Source organism: Perognathus longimembris, chromosome 1 (assembly GCF_023159225.1).
Source record: "Perognathus longimembris pacificus isolate PPM17 chromosome 1, ASM2315922v1, whole genome shotgun sequence".
Classification (NCBI taxonomy): domain Eukaryota; kingdom Metazoa; phylum Chordata; class Mammalia; order Rodentia; family Heteromyidae; genus Perognathus; species Perognathus longimembris.
The window spans coordinates 91,028,929-91,052,270 of record NC_063161.1 but is presented as its reverse complement, the minus strand read 5'-3'; the positions used below and the strand labels follow the sequence as shown (position 1 = coordinate 91,052,270).

The 23,342-nt window shown below is 42.3% G+C and overlaps 2 protein-coding genes across 4 annotated transcripts in view; one reads left to right on the top strand and one right to left on the bottom strand.

The window, feature by feature from the left end:
* Positions 1 to 5,448, top strand: part of Vps13a (vacuolar protein sorting 13 homolog A) — a 178,199-nt gene extending 172,751 nt beyond the window's left edge. For both annotated transcript variants that reach the window (XM_048332075.1, XM_048332068.1), the window contains one exon: positions 1,628 to 5,448. In XM_048332075.1, coding sequence (XP_048188032.1) covers positions 1,628 to 1,678 — 51 coding nt within the window. In that variant the 3' untranslated portion in view covers positions 1,679 to 5,448. The remainder of the gene's footprint in view (positions 1 to 1,627) is intronic.
* A 3,109-nt stretch (positions 5,449 to 8,557) lies between these two features.
* Gna14 (G protein subunit alpha 14) overlaps positions 8,558 to 23,342 on the bottom strand; it is a 165,857-nt gene continuing 151,072 nt past the window's right edge. Inside the window, exons 3-7 of one of the 2 annotated variants that reach the window (XM_048332104.1) lie at positions 17,423 to 17,577; positions 13,540 to 13,668; positions 12,570 to 12,699; positions 9,807 to 9,960; positions 8,558 to 9,011 (exon numbers count right to left, since the gene is read on the bottom strand). In XM_048332104.1, coding sequence (XP_048188061.1) covers positions 8,821 to 9,011; positions 9,807 to 9,960; positions 12,570 to 12,699; positions 13,540 to 13,668; positions 17,423 to 17,577 — 759 coding nt within the window. In that variant the 3' untranslated portion in view covers positions 8,558 to 8,820. Of the gene's footprint in view, positions 9,012 to 9,136; positions 9,961 to 12,569; positions 12,700 to 13,539; positions 13,669 to 17,422; positions 17,578 to 23,342 lie in introns of those variants that run through there. The other variant, XM_048332095.1, reaches the window with a different exon arrangement.

Genomic DNA, 23,342 nt, shown 5'->3' with positions numbered 1-23,342 from the left:
TCTTTGCTGTATCTTGTAAGTTATTAGGGTTTGAACTCAAGGCCTCCCAGTTGGTAGGCAGGTATTCTGCTATTTTAGCCACACTCCTCTGCTTTTAGTTTCTCCAGTAGGGCCTCACATTTTTTGCTCTCCTTAGACCTATTCTTCCCACATAGCTTAAGAGTTTTTTAATTACTTTGATTTCTTCCTTGATTCATTGTTTCAAAACAGCTTGTTTAATTTCCAATGCTTTTTTCTCTTTACAAATAGTCTGATTTTATGCTGCTATGGTCTGAAAATATATAAAATATTTCAGATTCTTAAATTTTGATTAACTTATTTTGTGGACAGGATGTGCTCTATGGCAGAGAATGTTCCATGTGCTAATGAGAAAAAATGTATACTTGACAACTTTTGGATGGACTGTTCTCTGTAGCTGCTTGTGAGAATTCTTTTGGACTGGGGAAAAGTTTAACTTATATATTTTCTTTGTACCTGGGTTACTTGTCCATTGCAAAATATAAGCTATTAAAGTCTCCAATTTTTGTATTGGAGTCTATCTTTCCTTTTAGGTATGCATTTTCTTTATGTATTGGGTGTTCCAATATTGGAGGCATATATATTTAGAATTATTTCCTATTGCTGACATCTTTTACCATCCTCCTCTTCAGTTTTGTCTAAGTATGCCTACTCCTGCTTTCTTTTAGATTCTATTTGCAGGCAATATTTTATTCTACCTTTTTACTTTCAGTCCATGTGTACTCTTAGAGGTAAAATGAGTTTCCTGTATCCCAGAAATTTGGCTTGGCTTTTGGGTATTTTTAATCTATTCAGTCACTATATTTTAATTGGAGAATTTATTCATATGCAAGATACCTACTGATAACGTATTTATAACCTTTCTAGAACTTGGGTTTTTTCCAAGCATCCAGTCTCACCACAGCTCTGTACTAGCTTGTGCCCTGGACCCAACCAGTAAGTCCTGCTCCCTGAGGTCAGAGCAGGGTTGATTGCAGTCAGCCACTGGCTCAGTCTAAGGGTGTTGGCCTGACAGGTTTGCCCAGCACTGGGTTTCCCTTTCCGTAGTTAAAAGACAGCATGGGACTCTCATGTCTATTTATTCTTTTATACTAAAAGTGGGCACTTTGGTTTCTGTGAAAATATTTGGAGACTTGAATAGCTCCTCAACTTGGTATGTGTGATCAGCATTAATAGAAATTAGTATTGGTAGGCAGGTTTGCACTATAGTTAAGATTTCAGTTTTGAAATTTCAGTCCCTTTTAGAATAGAAAGTATGTCAAAGTCTTTTTTTTTTTTTTTTTTGTAATGCTCAGGGCTGCTGCTGCAGTCCTCACTGCAGACATATTTAAATGTCTGCTCCAGCACAATCCTATATGTGGTTGGAATCATGGGATTAAAACCTTAGCACAGGTTGGAAGGGCTGTTGCATAAATGATCAGTAAGTCATTGTGTTTCTTTTTATTCTGAAGATGAACTTCCAGGTCCAAAGGCTTTAGAGAAATAATCTGGAGTAAAACCTAGTAATATTGTTCCTGGGCTATCTGGCTATCAGTATATACCTAACTAAACTGGAAAGCTGTCTTCTGGATTTCCCTTCATTGTATTTTGTTTCATTTCCCTACAACAGTGGATCCTTACAAAGCTGGAAGAAGCAAGAGAACCGTCTCCAAACTTGTGAGGAAGAAGACTGTCTAGAGACCCAGCAACGAGTCATTATAGCTCCCATGCTATGCCTTCCAACATTTGTTAGGAAGCATATTACAGGAATGTTTTCAAGCATCCTGTATTTGAAATGCTTCTTAAAAAACAGAGTAAGGCAAAACAGCTATGTGATTAAAATGTCAGATCCATTCAGCTTTCTAAATTGAATCATGCATCTGATTATGATTCTTAAAAGAATTGTATTCTCTGAAGTGGGGAAGAGACTGCCACTAGTCCGTCCATGCAGAGTGAAGCTGCACTTCTCTCATGCTTTCTTCAGTCTTCTGAGGGTTGGGTAGATGATCAAATCAGAGCTTACCTCATTATTCTCATGAGAACTTTGGAGGTGATTTTTTCAAAATCATGAAGTTCTTTTTACAAGTAAATATTTTAGTGTTATTTTCCTTTTTAAATTAAAAGGTGGGTGTAATGTACTTTAAATGCATACCATGATTATGAAAAACAACCTTTCAAGCTTTAATAAAGGTTTGAAACAATGAATCGTGTACCCAAAAAGGGAAAAGTCCCTTTCAGAACTTTGGCAGTTAGTATTTTGCAAAGACAAATTCCTAAAGCCTTAATAACTACTTTCTGTTCACTGTAACAAGAAAAATATATCAAAGATGCTAAAATTTTTGAGTTATGCATCAAAACAGCAAATCCTCACATAAAACCCATCCAATTGGCCATAGAGAATGACACAGAAAGGAATTCTTAAAGTGGAAATAACTTATTTACATGTACAGGCGTATTAGTAAAAATAAGGTTATGGGTTTTCATTTTCTTGGTTTTTGTCCAAGATCTTTGCACCTTAATATTAATGGACTATTGAAAGGGGATGAATGTATATGAACAGAAAAGTGTAATGTCTAGTGCCCTTGATAAATGTACTACAAATTTATAAGCTGTTTTGGAATCTTAAATTCTATATTGTCAATGGTTGTGAAATTCTCAGGCTCATTAAACCCTTGCTTTGTTGTAAAAGCTAAAATAAACAGCATGCCCGACTGCAATTGTATTCCTTGCTGACCAAATCCTGCTATACATTTTTGTAACTAGAGGGGAACCAACAGTAGTTCTTCCCAGAATGCATTCTTTCTTGAGTATATAAATTGATTCAAAAGATGACAGATTCAAAAGATGACAAATTCGTCATATAATTTGGTGTCCTCATGATTAAGCTACATATTTTCTGTTGCTAAGTGCCTCCAATTTTGGTTACATTAGAATTAAACTTAAGCACAGAGGTAATCAGAAAACTTGCTTGTGCTCATCAAGAATGTTGCTTTCCTTGAGTCTCATTCAGTGCCATTAGTGAAATACCTCAGTAAGTACTCCATGTCATGATTTCAACATTCAGAGAGCTTATAACGCTCTGGGTGACCCATGGTACAAAAGAATTCCTCTGGCAACCAGCAGCTGTTACTAATACACATACAAAGGCAGTGTGTTAAACATTGCTGTTCCCTACCAGTAAGGACTTAAAAAATCTTTCCTCCTCTTATCCTTTTTCTGCCTATCACCTCCCCTCTATAGAGTAAGACTCAATTGCATTTCATTTATAATTTACAGTTTATTTTGTAACTTAGTTGTGTGTTCAATTCAATAGTCCTTTTAATGTAAAAGAGCCCAAAAAGTAAAATCATATTCCTGCCTGGTAAAAAAAAAAAATCTGTTCAGTGCTGAATTTTCTGTATCTTAGTATTCAGTCGTTAATTGCCACTGTTGATTCTTCAGGTTGTGCCAAATGCTCATCATTAGGGCTCCTATATCCAAAACACAAAGTACTGAATGTGTGCCATGTAAACTGAAGAGCAGTCACTGATACTATTTCCATGGTTCAGCCAACACAACTCAGAGGAAGTTTACTGGGGCTTCAGCCTTAGGTTTTGTTGGGTTTCTTTACCTTTTCTCAAAAATTAAGATCCTTGAAGTGTTTTTTTTTTCAAATTGTAGATTGTACTCATTGGTGACTGGCCATGGGATGAGTTTTAACAGCTCACAAGACCAGCGGACTTCAAAAATGGAGTATTTTTAAAAGAAAATAACATGTAAGAAGGCTAACTACTGTTTGCTGAAATATCATTTCAACTACTCTAGAAACAACTTAGTTCACACAGCATAAAGTGTTGTTTTTTTTTTTAAGTTATAGTGTATTTTCTTTAAAGGCATGGCCCAGCCAGTACCTACTGGGAACACTGGGATATGGATATCTTAGATAAGCAGCAGTACCTCCAAGGTGCAGGAAGCCTTCGTATCAAGTGCAAGCCTACTTTAGAGTGATAACATAGAATAGCTTCTATCCTGGTTTATAAAATGTTTTCCTTAGCTAATGGTTCAAGATATACCTTCATATTATTTCAATAGACTAGAAAAAGCATAGAAAAAAACAGATTTTACAAAAGACCCTAGGCTGTCATTTAGCTAGGTGTATTTACATCTCCTGATCATTAAGCATGTTACCATAGAATGAGGAAGTTTTCCTTTTGAGACAGTTGAATTTGGTCCACCTACCTTTATGCTGATTCACCAGGAAGCAAAGGCCCTTAAAGATGGATAGTTGATAAATAGGTACATTCTTGTAGACTAAAACAAGTGCATTTTAACTAAAAATAGATTTCCAAGTCAGATATTGTGTTGTAACTTGCACTTCTGCTGCAGACTCTACACAGTACTTAATCTGATCTCCTTTGGTGCTTTGTGGTATCACGTGTAACTCCTTCATTCTAAAAAGAAACCCATTCATCCTCCAGCTCCATCCTTCAAATACACTGTTAGACATTATTAGTGTTTACCTAATCAAGGAAGCATTAATTGAAATATCTATGGTTTTTATAATCCATAATTTCACTTTTGACCAATACAGCTATTATTGCACACACACCCTTTCTGCCACAACTGGTGTAAAAGAATTTATTTCAGGGATACCCCAGAAGCAGGGCCAGCCCTTCACTGCATTCTACTCCATCACAGACTTCATGGACATTTAACTGAAACTTTCTTCTACTTCATTTCCTATTCTATAAAAGTATCCCATGATTTTTTTAACTTTAGAATTATGGATTTGTTATTTTTAAAGTACTATGGCATTTTTGAAAAATGATCACTTTAGTTACCCAGGAAACTAGCTTCAAATTTCATAGCTTAATAAGTTAGTATATTTTAAAATTTTGTAGTACTTTATACAAGTATAAATTTGTATCATACTGTAATACCTACTATGATATCAAACTGCCTTGAAAGTGTCTGTCACCAAACACCATTTCATATTGCTGATAACTCAGTAATGGAATCCTGCTAGTCAATTCCTTGTAATAAAAAAAATCCCTATGAGACTGATTTAATAAATGTCTAAGAATTATACCTAAAGTAGAACATGGTGAAAAACATTGTTTCATTTTATACCATCGTGGTTCCAATGTCTGGTTATCCAAAAGTTCACAGTCCCTGAGCTGAAAAATATATTGTATGAGTTATACATTGTAATATTCTCAATAGCAATAATCACACCATACCCACAAACTATGAAAGATGATAGATATTTGGGAGTTGTTACAAGGTAAGGTAACGATCATCTTTGTATATAACTATTGCATTTAATGAAGTTATCAGGGAAGGTGCACCTTAAAATAATTTCTCGTGCTAATTTTTATTGTACGATCCCATATTTATAAAATATTCAGACTAGTTTCTTGCTGATTTTTAAAGTGACCAAAATAATCTCTGCTTCTTTATGATGCATATTTGGTAAAACATGGCCCTGGCTTATGTGGACTTTTAAAATGTCTATTACTGCAATATTTTCTCATTTCTCTATGGAAGCATGTTCCAGTTGTCTGTTACACAGCTATGTCACTTTTGCATATTCTGATAGGATAATTTCTGGGTACAAATACTTACAGTGAAATTCTTACTGTTGAAATTGACAGTCCTTTTTTTTTTTTCTTAAAAATTGATTGGCTGTGCTCCCTGATGGCCTTTCTCTACACCATACTTTTTGGCAGATCTGGTGTGTTTAGCAAGATTAACCATGTATGTCTTCTTCCACTTGAGTCTAATAAAGTTTTCTGATCTTTACTTGCTTTGATTGTTATTGGATAAAACTAGAAACATTACTAAGAGCATTCCTTTACTTACCTAAATTCTACCCTATAGGGCCTAAATATTGGTCCTCGCAAGAGACCACAGTCCTGGTTTTTCAATGAAAGTGGGGCAGTGTTCAAGACCAGTGCAACCACTGCTGACAACAAGCTTGAGTGATAATAACTTGGTGAACTTAGTAAGCCCTTAGCCATCAACACTGAACCTTTCAACCTCTGAAAACATCAGGTGGCTCATTCTTCTCAGTGAGTGTATTTTGAAAGAAGGGCTGTGGGAGGACTCACTGTGAGCAGAATCAATACTGTCTGAGGTTATTCATTTACCTGATATGGAGTTCAGCCTTTCCATGACTTAGGATTGTACTTAGCCCAGCCATCTGCAGCTAATGGGTAAAACCATCATTTTCTTGTCTGTTAGCCAAAGATAAATTACTCAATGCTAGAAAATGCTTGAATAAAAAGATAATTTCCGGCCGCTGGGAATATGGCCTAGTGGCAAGCGTGCTTGCCTCGTATACATGAGGCCCTGGGTTCGATTCCTCAGCACCACATATACAGAAAATGGCCAGAAGTGGCGCTGTGGCTTGAGTGGCAGAGTGCTAGCCTTGAGCAAAAAAGAAGCCAGGGACAGTGCTCAGGCCCTGAGTTCATGACCTAGGACTGGCCAAAAAAAAAAAAAAAAGATAATTTCCATATTGTTTAAATCCTCTTGGTTCTGAGATATTTGAGTCCTTTTGGTGCTCATTAGCCAAGAAGACCCAGCTCATAACCTTCAGGCTGCAGTGTGGGGAGTAGGGAGAAAGGGGGTGTTGTTCAATGTTCCTAAATACCTTTAAGAGCTACTCTCCTTATCCTCTGTTCTCTTGTGGAGAATTGTCCTGGCAACCCCTGGCCCTTTACTGTTAAATTTTTTTTACATCCATTTGTCCAGCCTTTGCCTCTTGAACAAAGATTGGTTTTTAAGGCTTTCTGTTGATATGTCAGAGTAACTCCAGACTTTTCCAGTATTGATCCTCCTCTTTAATGCCTCACATGTGGGATTGTTCCAACAGAATGAGAGCCTGGCAGTACAGAAACTGGATGGAAAAGAAGGCTTGGGATAGTTAGAGGAATGCTAACACATGGATCTAAAACACATGTAACCAGACCTGCTGCATTCTGTACAGACACTCCGCAACTCCCCCAGAGTCCCATGGTAGGTTGAAAATATGTCAAAAATGCACCTAATACATCTAACCTATGGCCCATCATAACCTAGCAGCACAGCGAGCTGTAGTGTGGGTGGTGCTGTGTACTCACCTGGCTGGCTGGGAACAATGGTTTATTGGTGCTTCAGGTATCCGATCGCATGTTTAACCTGAGGTTCTGTTCCATATCACTTTCTCACCATTTTACAAGTTCATTTTACGCTGGATGCCATTGAACACTGATCATATGACTGGAAGTGGGGCTCAAGTAGTAGGATGACAGCAGTGAACCATAAATTGAGCAAAAGCATGGAACCCTGAGTTCAAGCCTCTGGACTAGTGCATGCGTGCATATGCATGTGCGTGCACACACACACACACACAGCAGAAACAAAGGTATCTTGGAAATTGAATTTGAATAGCATACTTTGAGAGGACTTCCCATCTGTCTCCCAGAGCCAACTACCCAGGGAACTCCAGCATAACACAATGAATACAGACTTATTTCAAAGGATGGAAACCTAAGAAAATGAATGAGTTATAGAAATTATAGCATTCCTCTTTAGAAGCAGAACATCAGCCATGAGTAAGAAACACAACAAAATCAGTACTAGTGACAGGATGATGTATTAACCTCAGAAAGCATAGCATACATAGTTCAAACAGCAGATCTGTGGTGACCATCAGAGCTTTAGCAGGAGTTATGTATTTGCTAAACAATTTGTATTTTGGGCCACTTCATAGGTATACAAGATCAGACCATATGAATTACTAATAATATATATACACATTTCCACCAAAACTATATAGATGCTAGCCACAGCCCAGTTACTCTGTCTTTGGCTTCATGGTAGCCAAACTCTGGCAAAATTACAAATATAGATATATTCACTAATGTGGCTTAAAAGATTGACACAACCAGGCACCAGTGGCCCATGCCAGAAAAAAAAAGCCCTCAAGAATCCATCTCTAATTAACCAGCAAGACACTGGACATGAGGCATTGCTCAAGGGGGAGAGCACCAGCCATAAAGCCAAGTGAGAGCACGAGGCCCCGACTTGAAACCTCCACACTAGCATTTAAAAAAAAAAAAGGATAAAATGTTGATACATGAAAACTTTTTTGCTCAGAAAATGAAATCTTTAGCATTAAAAAGTCGTACTTCCGGGCTGGGGATATAGCCTAGTGGCAAGAGTGCCTGCCTCGGATACACGAGGCCCTAGGTTCGATTCCCCAGCACCACATATACAGAAAACGGCCAGAAGCGGCGCTGTGGCTCAAGAGGCAGAGTGCTAGCCTTGAGCGGGAAGAAGCCAGGGACAGTGCTCAGGCCCTGAGTCCAAGGCCCAGGACTGGCCAAAAAAAAAAAAAAAAAAGTCGTACTTCCATCATCAGGAGAGAGGAAACACTGAAAATTCAAAATGTCTACATCATAAAATTTAATAAAAAGCATCAAACCCATTAAACGTTCTTTTTCTAAAAAATCAGAAGTCTGAAGGCCTGGCTTATAAGTTAACAGGCCCCTCTGTTAATTTCTCATGGCTTACCATTAAACACAATCATTTTTTGTCTTAAAAGTAAATCATGGGTGCCTTTGAAATATTTATGAAATACCAAATCTTAACATCCAGAAGGTAAGAAACAAACTCAGAAAAGGAAACAATCTGAAAAAAGCCTTAAAAGATCTGGTAAACTCAAATGTCTCTTAAGTTCCATTACCCTTGCCTGTCCCCGTGGTCTCTGTTGTCCCAGGGTGCTAGAAGCACTTGCAAATCACACAGGAGCAGCTTGAAAGCTCTGTCTCCTGCGGCAGGAGCCATAGGCAGCCGCTGCTACACCAAGTTGAATTCTCGTAGGTTCAGCTGGAGAATGGTGTCTTTGACGGCAGCGAACACAAAGCGAATGTTCTCTGTATCCGTAGCACATGTGAAGTGGGAGTAAATGACTTTCTCCTTATCAGGATTCTGGTCTTGATAAAGCTTAAGGATGAAGTCTCTAGCAGCTTTGACATCCTGCTTTGGTCCTGGTCATGAATACAATTATGGAAATAAACATCCATCCTCCTAACAATCATTTTTACTGTCATTCTTATTTAGGGTCTTTCCTTTGCTCTATTTTATTTTCAGAGAGTAGTTTACCTGAAGTGTCTCTTTTGGGAACCCATAAATTTGTATTTGAAGATGCCCAGTTAGTATCTAAAACTTATACTGTAATGTGATTTGCCTCAAAATAATGGCCCAATTCATTTTTCTGGTTTCAGGCCACTTTGGAAGCTATGTCATCGTCTCTGGTGGATTTTAAAGCTTGAAGGTTCTAAACTGTATCACCACAGTGGCTAATTAGACAAAGGAAAATGCTGAAATATTAATTCTCTAAATATCAATGTCAAACTTAGTAAAATCTGAGACCTGCTATACTAGGAATAATTAACAATAGGGTGAGAATTTCTCCAACTTTGAATAGACTGTATGTAAAGAACTTCAGTGTGCCCCCTGATGCCACTGTTTAACCTCAAAGGAGCTCCAGGTGCTGGAGTGTTGGGAGCACCGTCTGTGCCCTCTAAGGGGAGAGCTCTGTGGCCAGGAAAGCAAGGTACACAGCCAGCCAAATAAGGGGAGTCAAGGTGACAAGAAGGTAGCACAGCAGTACAGGCCAAAGGACATGGAAAAGAGAGAAAGGCCTCCTAGCAGAGCACAGGCCTGAGCTGGCTGAGGAGTTGACAAGTGGATTATGGGCACAGTATAAGGAGTCAGGTCAGAGAGGTCTGGGATCAATGATGATGAAGTCACCAGAATCAATGTCCCCAGTGAGCACTTACCTGTGTATTCTGGGAAATAGCTAATTAGATGAGAGTACATAATTTTCTCTTCCAAAAGGTCCTTCTTGTTTAAGAACAAAATCACAGATGAGTTCAGAAACCAGGGGTAGGTAATGATGGTTTTAAACAAAGCTTTGCTTTCTTCCATGCGATTCTAAGTGAGAAAAGAGGGACTTAGGACAAACTAGAAAGAAAAAGAATACTTGGAAAACAGTATAGCAAATAGCTACTGTATCTGTGGGCCTTCTCACCCCACTGGGCACTGCTCTTGCTGGAGCTTCTGAGCACATGGCCCCACAGGGCACTGGACCTCTGTTTCTGTTTGGCCCCTTTCCTGACCTCTTACTAGAACCTCATAACTACATCTCATCTCCTAAGCACCCCAACTCTTTCCTAGCCTCCAACCTACCATGCAAAGAGAGAAGAAGAAACCAGGTACAAGTGGCTCATGCTGAAATCCTAGATACTCAGAAGGTTGAGATCTGAGGCTCTCTGTTCAAAGCTAACCCAGGTAGGAAAGTCTATGAGCCTCATCTCAAATTAACTGCCAAAACCTGGAAGTGGAGCTGAGGCTCATGTGGTAGAGTGCTGGGCTTGAGCACAAAAGCTCGGGGATCCTGAGTTCAAGCCTTAAGTATGAGGTGTGCACACATGTGCGTACACACAGACACAAACTTTTACACTGCTTGGAGCAGGAAAGTTCATATCCACATTTGACAAGTGTCATGAAACCATTGAGATTCCAAGAGGGGATGTGTCAGCTTCAGAGTTGAGCTGGCCACATCATTTGGGTGTGGGTTTCCAGACTGGGAAGCAGTCATGAGAAGGGCCCCTCCCTCAGAAGTGCCACCATCCCTATGGACCTTTGGAATGCTACACAATGGCCAAGAAGGGAGCAGCTGCTGCTGAGTGTCTGTTCTCTGCACGCTTTACAAGTGGGAGAGTCCCCATTGATTGGATGAGCCATACTACTGTTGAGAAAATGTAAATAACTTGCCCAAACCCATATAACAATAGGATCTGGTGGAGATGGTTCACAAAGATAGTAATAATTTCTGAACATAAAACACTTGGAAGAAAGGCTTAGCTGTTCCTAATTGATGGAGAGCAGACAGTGCACACACAAATCACATCCAGTGGTGGTAACTAGATAACAGTGATGCTAAGAGGAGGGAAGAGGACAGCATGAAAAACATCAGAGCTGGGGCTGGGGATATAGCCTAGTGGCAAGAGTGCCTGCCTCGGATACACGAGGCCCTAGGTTCGATTCCCCAGCACCACATATACAGAAAACGGCCAGAAGCGGCGCTGTGGCTCAAGTGGCAGAGTGCTAGCCTTGAGCGGGAAGAAGCCAGGGACAGTGCTCAGGCCCTGAGTCCAAGGCCCAGGACTGGCCAAAAAAAAAAAAAAAAAAAAAATCAGAGCTTAATACAGTGCTTCAGAGATAGGTACCATAAATCCCCATTTCCCTACGACACTCCTTTTCCATTCTACAAGGTAGTTCAATGTCTGAAAAAATTCCTGTTCAATGAGTTGGTACAAGACATAATCATATTATCAGGGAAGGGAAAGTCTGGAATGGCAACTATTTAAGTACTCTACAAACACTATTCAGAGAGGGCTGAGATAGCAAGCCTTGTATATCTGACTAATGAGTACTAGACTCAACTTGTGCTCTACCACTTAAGCCATGTCTCCAGCCTTGCTTTTTGCTGCTTATTCTGGAGATGGAATCCCATGGGCTTTTCTTTACTCGACTGACTTTGAACATCAGTCCACCAGACCACAACCTCCTGAGTTAGCTAGGATTACAGCCATGAGCCATGACAACTGATTTAACTAATCTTTTTAATTTTCTTGAGAAACTAGTAAGTCCTGGAACTGATTCATTCTATTGATAACTGGATAGCATTTTAAAAACCATCCAACTTGGGAAACCTGCATAGTAACAATTTCTATTCTTTGCACGATAATAGCAGTAACTGTGTTAAACTTCTATCAGTTATCTAATGTAGCACCCCTCAGAGGGGGAAAAAGTCTGTTTTCAAGAATTGTAAGATATGGTTTGTTCATAGTGACTGCCTAATCCTGAACAGAGGTCTTCATTGATTTTCTTTTCATTTCCTGGAAATAGGCATATTTCTACAAGGTCAAAAAGGCGTGCAAGTAGAAAGGAGAAAACGCATGTAGAAGATTTGAGCATCACAGAGAAAACATCTACAATGTCACAAAGGATGGTCCTATTTTATGCTACTTAATTCTTGGGTGAACAGCAAACCACGTGGATAACAGTGGACCCATAAGTTTATAATACAGATGAAAAGCCATTGCCTACTTGTTTCACTGTACATTTCCAGTGTTTATTATCTTTCAGAGTTGCCAGTTGTCTACTATACTCAGTGCAGTAACATACACAATAGGCCTAGGCCTGTGGCTTAGGAACAACAGGTGTGTGCCTATGTGAGCTGTACTCTCTGATAGACACACGATGAAATCACTTAGCAGAGTTTTTCTCAAAATGAGTCCTTGTTGAATGATACATTTCTGAGACCTTGTTTAAATGAAGGCTCTGCTTTAATGGGCCCAGAGTCATGCAATAGTTCACCTATCTAATATAGTTGATACCTGTGTTGCTAGGCCAAGGATTATGTTTTGAGCAGCAAGATTGTTTCGCTAAAGAAGGAAGTCTGACCTAGCTAGCTCCTGAGAACCTGCATAAATGTGCCTCTGTCTCCCAGTCACCCATTTCCTAAGAGAGCCTACCTCATTGTCACACTCAGCCAGGACCTGGTCATATTCACTCAGAGCAACCAAGAAAATGATGGAGGTGACACTCTCAAAGCAGTGAATCCACTTCCGTCGCTCAGATCGCTGGCCACCAACATCCACCATCCTGTAGACGGATCACAAAAGGTTGGAAAACAATGAAGCAAAGAACATGGGCCATTATAGCAGAGTGTCTGTGCTGTCTCAGTGTCCACTGTGGATTTTACGAGTGAAGTGAAGCCAGACACTAGTGGCTCACACCTGTAACCCTGGCTACTCAAGAGGGTGAGCTCTGAGGTTCAAAGCTAGCTTGGCAGGAAAGTCTATAAGACTCTTATCTCCAACTACCAAATAGCCAGAAGTGGAGTTCTGGCTCAAGTGGTAGCACTAGCCTTGAGCAAAAGCAGCTCAGGGACAGCACTGACGGATACACAAAAGAGGTGAAGCAAGGTTTTATGTTTGACACGTTTGATGCTGATCTGGCAGTTGAGAGACCTGTGGCTATTTCCTATCACAGCAGGTATAAGATTCAAGTATAATTTCTGAAGATAGGTACAAGATGGACTCCAGTGGGCCTGTTTGTAGATACTGGGCAAGAAGTCATTTCAATACTCCAGAAAGAAAATGTAAATATCCACCAGGCACCAGTGGCTCATGCCTGTAATCTTAGCTACTCAAGAGGCTGAGATCTGAGAATGGAGGTCCAAAGCCAGCCTGGGAAGCCCAGTCTGAGAGACTCCTATCCCCAACTAACGAACACTATGGTAGAGTCACATGTGAGCAAAAAGGCTCAGCCCGAGCCTTTTCCAGGACATGAGATAGAATAAAATGGAACAGGAAGGTCAGCAGTCTTTGGCGCCCTTAGCCTTTCTGGACCCTGGGTAGAAATAACACATTTAAGTCTCCAAGTGAGCACTGCCAAGACTGGCAAAACTCTTCAAGGACTAGAGCTGTGAGACAGACTTACCGAAAGATGATGTTTTCCAAATCAAACGGATACTCGATGATGCCGGTGGTGGGCACCCGGACACGCAGCACATCCTGCTGTGTCGGTACAAATGATGGCATGGCAATTCGATCTATATCAGTCAGGTAGCTGTGACAGTAACAAATGGGGAACCAAGACTCCTTAGAAGAGAAGGGTGCATGTCCATCCGAATCAATGGAAGTCACCCCTAACCCACAGTGCCCCCTCAGATGCCAGGAGGTCATTAAAGACTGCCAAAGCCAACAGTGGCCAGCCTTTCTACCTTCCTGTAGCCATGCTAAAGAAAGCAGTAATTGGAGCTCTCCCATGAGCCTTCTGGGAATTCTGATCACCATTCGGCACCTCTTGGGCCTTTCCATCACGTCTCCACCCAGGGGACATCCCCCTTCACTCTCACCCAAGACCATTACGATAGCATAGGTGCTGTTCTCTGGAGCATCTGTCCATGAGCTCTGTGCAGTTTCTAAGAAAACACATAGATGTAAAAGAGGCTAGGAGAAAGTCTTTCAAAATGACAACAATTCCTATTAAAGATACTAGCAAATCAAGCACCTTCTAAAATAATTCAACATTTGTGCTAAGGAGTACTTTGGACCATGTGTTCAAGCTTAAGACACATCTACTTTCCTGTACTGAAATGAAAGACCATTTAAAAAAGTAGTTTAAGCCCCTCATGAATAGAATCACCATACTCAGTGTACACAGGTGAAATTGGAACTGGGGGATGTGGTGAGAGAGAAGCAGAATGAACAAGATACATTCAACTCATAAATTGGTATGTTGAATGGAAACCACTTTGTAGGACTATTTAATCATAAAAAGTATGTTTAAAAAAAAAAGACAGGCTTTAGCAAAGTGAGTAACTCAGGCCCCATAGAACTAGTGATTCTGAGCCTCTGTATACCTTTCTCCAGCACAGCTTGGACACAGGGGCTCTGAGCCCCTGGTTCACTTGAAGATGACCCAAAAGATAACATGCAAACCCCACTCACTTACAGACATCATCAAGTTCCAGAACCTAGGCCTAGCGCAGGTTCAGTTCCCCATGCCCAGGGCTTGTCACTCTTTTCCGGGGATGGTTCCCCCCTCCCCCTTTATATGGCTTCGCTTTTCACAGTTTCACTTGCCCAATAATATTAAGTAGAAAAATACCAAGAATAAACAATTCATAATGTTAATTTTGTTTTTGCTGAGCAGAGCTAGATAACAACTTACCCATTCTAAATTGAGTGTCATTCTGAGTATTGTAACAATCTGATGTTGTCCCCACCTGGCGTGGTTCACCCTTATGCTAGCATAGCCACACTGTGCACACTGCCATGCTATAGCAGTGCTCTGTCCAAGTTAACTTATTTGACTTAATGATCAACCAAATTACTGTTGTATGACTGATAGTTATGATATATAGTATAAATGACTGTGATCATTACTAATCTTTGTAAGCTTAATTTATAAGCTCTATCATAGGTATCTATAGAAAAACATCACAACATGCACGTATGTGCATGCGTGTGTGTCTGTGTGTCTGTGTGTGTGCAGGTATATGTCTGTGTAATTTGGCACTATCTGGTTTCAAGCAACCCCTGAGAGTCGAGTCTTGCAAATGTAGCCTCTGCAATAAGAAAGCTTTTGCTTCCAGATGTGTTTCTTCGACTCACACTGCCAGACTCTACATTTCCTGGAAGAGAATGAGTGCCACTGCAGCTCTTACCACACACTTCCTGGTACATCACACGCATTCAAATTTAGGTGACATGAACACATGTCCAAATAAGCAGACACGGGGCTGGGGATATGGCCTAGTGGCAAGAGTGCTTGCCTCGTATACATAAAGCCCTGGGTTCGATTCCCCAGCACCACATATATAGAAAACGGCCAGAAGTGACTGTGGCTCAAGTGGCAGAGTGCTAGTCTTGAGCAAAAAGAAGCCAGGGACAGTGCTCAGGCCCTGAGTCAAAGGCTGGCAAAGACTGGCAAAAAAAAAAATCCAAATAAGCAGACATTATCAGCAGATGGTGGAGCACTACTGGCCTAGACCAAGGATATGCTCAAGTGCCTTGCATTCTGCAGACTGCAAAGATCTGGCAGCTGTCTGGGTTTATGAGTGTCGTGGCAAACTGTCCCCCACCTTGGCCATTTCTCACATCACTCTCAGTGCCTTCTATATTGAATTTTGCAGCCCTTCTCCTGGGTCTTGTCCAAACTCATCCTCCTCCCCAGGGCCTTCACAAAGGCATTAACACCAAGCAGTCTGCGGGAGAAGCCGGGAGGAGCCTGACCGTCTCTACCTCCCCAGGCTGTCCATGGCAGTATGCACCCCTGTCTGTCATGTGTCTTTCTATAGGCTGATCTAACATTTATTGGGATTTCTTTTCTTTTCCTGCCTTGATGCTCTTTTTTCTCCTGTACTTTGTGCCAGTCTGGATTAATGGCACTGAACCCTCAGCCTGGGTCAAATGCTAAATGGAAGCTACTGAAACCACAGGAGAGGGGGGTCCTATTTACTTTGCTGCCTTCCACCTTGACCAGGGGTGAGGTAAACTACCAGCCAAGCTAGGTCTGCAGGCCGAGGCACGTGAGAGGAATGGGGTGGGAAAGGTTGTCTGGGTCTCACAGGATGATGAATATGGGGCAAAGGTGGAGGTGCTAAGCTGCAGAAGCAGCAATCAGAAGGAACCAAAGCCTCTGTCCAGTGGCCTGCCACGGGTGCTGACACTGGAATTCCAGAGGAAGGGACACTCTGTGATCTCTGTGGGATAGTCTGTAGAAGAGCCATCTATACCGATTTTTTTTTTTTTTACTTCTGGAAATACTTAAAGCTAGAACTTTATGACTTGGGCACTGCTCAAGTGGTAGACTGCCTAACAAGTACTAGGTCCTAAGTTCAAACCCCAGTACCACACACACAAACAAAACAAAACCCTCTGCACATCACCTTCTTTTTGTCGGTGGTGGGGCTTGAACTCAGGGCCTAAATGCTGTCCTTGAGCTCTTTTTCTCTAGGCTAGTGCTCTACCACTTCTAGCCACAGTTCTGTTTCTAGTTTTCAAGCGGCTAACTGGAGATAAGAGTCTCACAGAGACTTTTCTGTCTGAGCTGGCTTTGAACCATGATCCTTGGATCTCAGTCTGCTGAGTAACTAGGATTACACGTGTGAGCCACCAGAACCTGGTTGTATATCATCTTTAATAATAAAAGAAATTAAAAGCTTTAATTTAAAATAAGTAAAAACCTTAGAGTTTTATAAATCCTCCAAACAATAAGAAGTGAGCAGGCAGAAGGTGAACAAATGAATCTGTGGCACTCACTGTTGAAAATGAACTCTACAAATTGTGGATGGAAATGGGAAAGGAAACAGTAGGGGGAGAGAGAGCGGAGAGAGACATTGTGCTCTTTGTCATGTACCTGGAAGCCTTTGTACATCAATCGCCTTTATAATAACAATAAAAAATACCGGTATGTGAGCAGGGAATGCTGTGTACTGGGCCTGCAGGTTCTGCTCTCAGCCACTAGGGGGAAGCACCAGACCAGCTGACTGCTGAGCTAAACTGGGGTTTCAGGGCAAGCAATAGAACCAGCTGTCTTCTAATCCCCATCGCCAGAAAAGCACAGGGAGGTGGAAACAGAGCCAGATGTATTCCCTGCTTAAGTTATAATCTCAGCACCACCAAATGAGTTCATTCTTACTATGGGAACCTCCCGTTTAAGTGAGTTTCATCTGAAAAAATAGAAAAGGTGGAGGCTAGATTTAGTCCACAAAGTACTGAGAGAGAGGATCAAGTAATAATGAGACAGAAAAGCAAGGGAGACCCAGGGCTGACTAAAAGCATCCCCACGAGTCACAGTGGGACTGGGTACTCACTACTTGGCCGAGTCGGAGAGCTGGTACTCCCTCCTCCTGTCGTAGCACTCCTGGATGCCCGGATCCTGCCAGAGCTGCTTGATGGCCTCTACCTGGTCCCTGGAGAGTGCTGACACCTTGTCAACTTCCACTTCCCTGATGACCTGGGCATTTTCCTACTCCAAGAAGAGAGAACCTTCCATCAGGCCGGGGCAGGCAGCCGGCAGCCTGATGGTTTGTGGGTGAGGGGAATCACCACATGCAGAGCTGTGAAGAAGGCCATCTTGGCTTGCACCCAGCCAAGCCTCTTAGCTGCTGCCATGATGAATGGAGGGGAAGAGACTGCTCCGCTCCGGACTACCCCGGTGTTGGCCAGGCCCAGCTATGGCCACAGCAGCCAGCGTCCAGGTGGAACAGCCCTCCTGCACTGCCCAACCAACTCACAAGCTCGGCCTCTTCAGTAGCATGCTGCTCATTCCGGCATCCACAGCTTTCTAGAAATACTATTATCAGATACAGACCAAGGGGGGGGGAGGGGGGCAACCATTTTCTTTGGGATTCAAAAAAACATAATACAGGGCTGGGAAGGTAGCTTAGTGGTAGAGTGCTTGCCTAGCATGTATGAAGCCTTGGGTTCAATTCCTCAGCACCACATAAACAGAAAAAGCCAGAACTGGCAAAACATAATACCAACTATCAGTCTCCTTTTTTCTCCTTTTTCCTTTCTTTAAAAAAAAGATTTTTACTTTCTACAGCATTTTTATTTGTGCAGGAAGTACTGAATTCATGCACTGCTGACAAAATTAGTTCTCACAGGAGAAACCACTCCCATTGCTCCCCCTCCCCCAGTAAACACCATTGATGGCTATAATGTTTACTATGTCCATGATTATTAAATAATTGTTGCTCAATTATTGCTATCGGAGCAGTTACCATTTATTGGCCATTTAAGTTATGCCCAAGGCTCTGTGTATTATCTCATTTAACAGTGGAAGGTCAGCACAAGGGCAGATACCTTTCTAAACCTTGGCCAAAATAAGATTGGCCATGGCTGCATTTCCATGTGTTAGCCCCCAGAGCGTCAGCAGCCCTTCCTTGGTTCACGTGGTTTGGAGTGAAACCTGGGCTGTGATTATATTAACAGGATTCCCTCCACCCCCACCCATGGAGAGGTGAGTGGTTTCTTCCTGCCACTGTGGGATGCTGGGGGAGGAGGGGGTCAAACAAAGAAGAGGAAGGAAGAAGGGCAAGTCAATAAGAAGCGCTCTATGTCATGCAGTAAGGACTTGTAAAGACCCTGCCAAATTCCCTGCCTCAGTGCCCCCATTTATAAAAGGAACCAGTGAGTTTTCAGGGGCTCTGAACTATGTGCTGTCAATTATTACCTACAGGCAAGCAGCATCGCTCCTACTGTCATAGAGGATGAGGCCTAGTGAATATTTCTTGTGGGCAGAAATAAGACATATCAAAGTCATTAGGCCTTGCTACCAAATCCATCCTCCCTTGTTGGCCAGAGAGAATGTTCTAGCATTACCTAGAACAGCCCTGTCACCTACCTGCCTGCCTACCTGCCTGCCTCTCTCCCTTCCTCCCCCCTCCCAGGCAGTGTCCCATGGTCTCTTCTGCCCTGCACTGAGACACCCTCCAAATTCAGAATGCCTCTGCCCCTTTCTGTCTTCACCATAGTCATGAAATGCCACTTGTTCTCCTAGCATGTCACCTTCAGAAGCACTTGTCAAGTTACATCCACACACGTGTGCATTCCACCAACACCAAATACATGGAACAGAAAACCACAGCCAAGGAACGCACAGGAGGCACTCAGGCAATCTCAGAGGACTCCCTGGGGTGCAGGGCCCCTGGCAGCAGTCAGCACCCCCGTCCTCGTGTGCATGCCTCTTAGGCTGTTCTCTCCCTGGTAAAGCCGGCTAAACGGCAGAACGAACATGGGCATGGTGATCACCATCCGGGACCTTACAAATACTTCCCCCTTCCTTCCTCACCAAGCCACGCATTGCACATGCGGAATGAAGCGCAAGTGACTTCAGTCTCTTTGGGGGAGAAAATGTCAAAAAGATCCAGTGGAAATAAGTCGCCATCTCTCTGTTCTGCCCTGGCGATGGCGGAAGCAAGCATGGAGTCTCCATCAGTCAGAGGTCCCAAGCCACTGCCAGGCCAGTGTGCACACAGCCCGTGAGAGAAATCTACTACTTTCATAAGTGGATTGAACCTGGCATGGATGATTTTTGCAGCTTACCAATGCCTGTGTATGGGGACTGGTTCTCCTGGGCACAGCCAAGGGGTCTGGGGGGTCTCACATGGAGAGGTTTGGTTATGATAGGTCCAGCCCTAACCATCTCTTCAGTGCACCTGTAAACAGCAAGGCACTGCTCATGATGGGGGCGGGGGGGGGGGGAGAGTGTGTTTTCTGCCATTGGAGACTGACTTCTTTCTCACATAGAAGGAAGGGACAAGATCTGGGAGACAAGCACACGTGTCCAGTCATGACCTCAGTGGGGGAGGGCTGGAGGTCACGGCCTCTATGTGGCTAGGACGCAGGTGATTACAGGTGGGTACAGGCTAGTGTGGCCTGCTGGGTTGAAATCACCCCATGCCTTTGTGTCATTGAAAAGACAGGGGGAGGGGAGAAGAAAAAGAAACATTCAAAGTAGTAAACATGGCAGAACAAACTTCAGTGGAACCAGACACAGGGCTATGTACGCTTTGCCTTTCCACCTTCCTCCAAGGAAAGCAGCCTTGGCCCCGCTGTGAAGGGACAACACAGGGAAACACATCCTCCAGGAGGGCTTTGCTCAGGAAATTCCCAGGCCCATGGGAGAAGGAGCCACTGATAATGCCCTGTCTAGATGGCTCACACAGGGCCCCACGGCTGCTGGGGAATGGCCATGCAGAGCACAGTGAGCCCTTCTGGCTTGGACCCAGGGCTGAACAGCCTGTCCAGCCTTCACCAGGCCTCACCGCAAAGGCTCCTATCCCATCACCACCCACGATGGCAGAGCCCACAGCCTTTTGGTCAGATCTGCTCTTCCCCACTGGCTAGAGATAATTTTAACTCCCATATCAGGGATGCAGAGCTCTGGGTATTTTGTTAAATTAAGCATTTTCATTAACTTCATAATCTTATTTACATTTTTTAAATGGCAAATTAAAATTGTACATTTTAAGGTGTACAATATGCTGTTTTAATATGTGCACAAATTCTGGAAGAACTAAATTAGGCTAATTAACCTATGCATAGATATTGTGAGCAAACCTGATATTTTTAAAAATCTGAGTGGGTTCTTGCTCTGGGCAGGTATTGGTGGCTCAGGCCTGTAATCCTAGCTACTCAGGAGGCTGAAGATCTGATGATTGCAGTTTGAGGCCAGAGGGGGCAGAAAATATGAGACTCTTAAACTACCAAAAGGCCAAAAGTAGAGCTGTGGCTCAAGTGGAAGAGCACCAGCCTTGAACCAAAGAAGCTCAAGAACAGCACCAAGGCCCTGAGTTCAAGCCCCAGTACCGACACATACATACACTTACATACACATACACACACATACACACACACACACACTCCTGCTTTGGAGTGGTGGCTTGGCTCGTGTTGATTATTCTACTAGTAAAATATCAGCAAGAAGAAGGAGTGAATAGATTGTTCAAGAAATAGCAGAGGGTATGGTCATATGTTTTGAGATTGCTTTTGTACTGTTAATCTTATTTCAAAGCCTTTTAGTGGTCACCGATAACAAATGTATCTTACTCTCTTCAAACTAGCCAATTGAGGTAGATTGTGAACCTGAGCTCAACCAATCCAAGCAAAGGGACAGGGCCTGCTGGACTAGGAATAAGAAGGGACCAGCCTGCCTGCCCTGTGTTCTCGCTTGCCAGATTTGGGGCTGGATGGCGCACCCTTCTAAGAAGTAAATTTCACTTTGCTGAGTTCCCTTTGAGTTTTTGGTATCCTTATTCCAATGTAATATCCAATATCTCATGCCATTCTAATACCTACAGAAGCATTTTTCTCACTGCAGGAATGCATAAAAACTATGCCCTTGGCAATATTCAAGTCGAAAATGCATTGTCATTTACTCAGTCACCAAGATGTAAAGTAGATCTCTCAAACCAATTCCCCTTGCACTTTCATTAAAATCAATATCCACTGGTCTGTCATAGAGGATAGAAAATCTGATATTTCAAGTGTCAGCTGTGATAGAAAATAGCCATAAAATAAGCTTTTTAAAAACAAGCATGATTAGAATAAAATATTTGGTTAAAATGGAAATCCCTTGTGTTGTAGTATTTCCAATTTTCATAAAATCATCTCTTTTCCTTATTTTAGCAACCCTATCAAGGCCCACAATTCCACTACATATTTAATTACAGATACATATACGTATGTGTGTGTTACATGTAGAATTTTGGAGGAAGACTTCACTTCTCAATTGCCACCAGTATTTAAAACCTCTCAACTATTATAAAGAACATGTCAGTCATTTATGACAAGGGTGACAAGCAGAGAAGTTCTGCTTTTCATAAAGAACAATGGGAAAATGTGGATCAATCCTTCCACTAAGGGTAGCTAGAAACAGCAGACAGTTTGGTATTTTAAATATGATTAACTGTATTAAAAAGCTAAAACAAAAATTGTAAATAATCACTGAGCCAGAACACAACCCAAGGAGCCTAGGACAGCATTTGAGATGTTTCTTTCTCCAGCTTCTGCCTATTTGTGTGTATGTGTGTGCATGAGCACTCAAGGCTTGAACTCAGGGCCTGGGCACTGTGCCTTAGCATTGGTGCTCAAGACGAATGCTGTATCACTTGAGCTACAGCTCACTTCCAGCAATTTGGTGGTTAATTTGGAGATGAAAGTCTCATGGATTTTGTTGCTTGGGTTGGCCTCAAACCATGATCCAATGGTCTCTGCCTCCTGAGTAATTAGGATTCTAGACGTGAGCCACCGCCTGACTCTTCTGCCTCTTATGTAAGGAGCAACTGGCAACTCCACAGCTTTTATTTCAATATCACAGGATGACAGAGGGGAGGGCTAAGGTTTTGAATAACAAAAGATCCCCACAGGCACTTTGATGCCAGGGTTGAGAGTTCCAGTGGCAGCACTTAAGAGCTGGGAGCTCAGCACAGTTTCAGAACTCCAAGATACCTGGTGGCAAAAAAGGAGATTCCCCCACCCCATCTCCCCTTTTGGAGTCTGGAAGGTGACATCTTCCATATCCTCAAGTTATGTGTGTTCAGCATGCACCCCACACAGCCAACTCCAAGAATGATAAGACAGCTCCAAACAGGTGACACACAACCAGATAGATGGAGATGGGCCATGCAAATACTAATCCCAAAGAAGCTGTTGTCAATGATGAAAACTTAAGTTGACACAATTTCAAGTGTCTCCTGTGATAGGAATAAAAGTAGCATTAGGAGAAAAGCACAGAGCTACAAGAGAGGAATAGGCCAAATGGCAAAAGTTTAAGGAAGATACAGCTCCTAAGCTTTATGAAGATAGCACAGGCTCAGAGCACAAACAGGCACAGAGAGCAAACTTCACACATGAAAGTGAGAAATGGACAAGACTTCATCTTATTGAAGATTTTAGCATGCTTCTCTGAGTAATTGGTAAGATTTAAAAAAATGGGAAAGGCTAGGAATGTGGCTTAGTGGTAGACTGCTTACCTAGCATACATGAAGCCTTGGGTTCGATTCCTCAGCACCACATTAACAGAAAAAAGCTAGAGGTGGCGCTGTGAGCAAAAGCCAGGGACAGTGCTCAGCCCCTGAGTTCAAGCCCCAGGACTGGCAAAAAAAGAAAAAAAAATTAGGAAAGATACACATGGTTCGAATGTGATGGTCAGCAAATCTGAGCTCATACACATATACATGACCTTGCCTTCAAAAGAACTGTAAAATACATTTTTAAAGCACAACT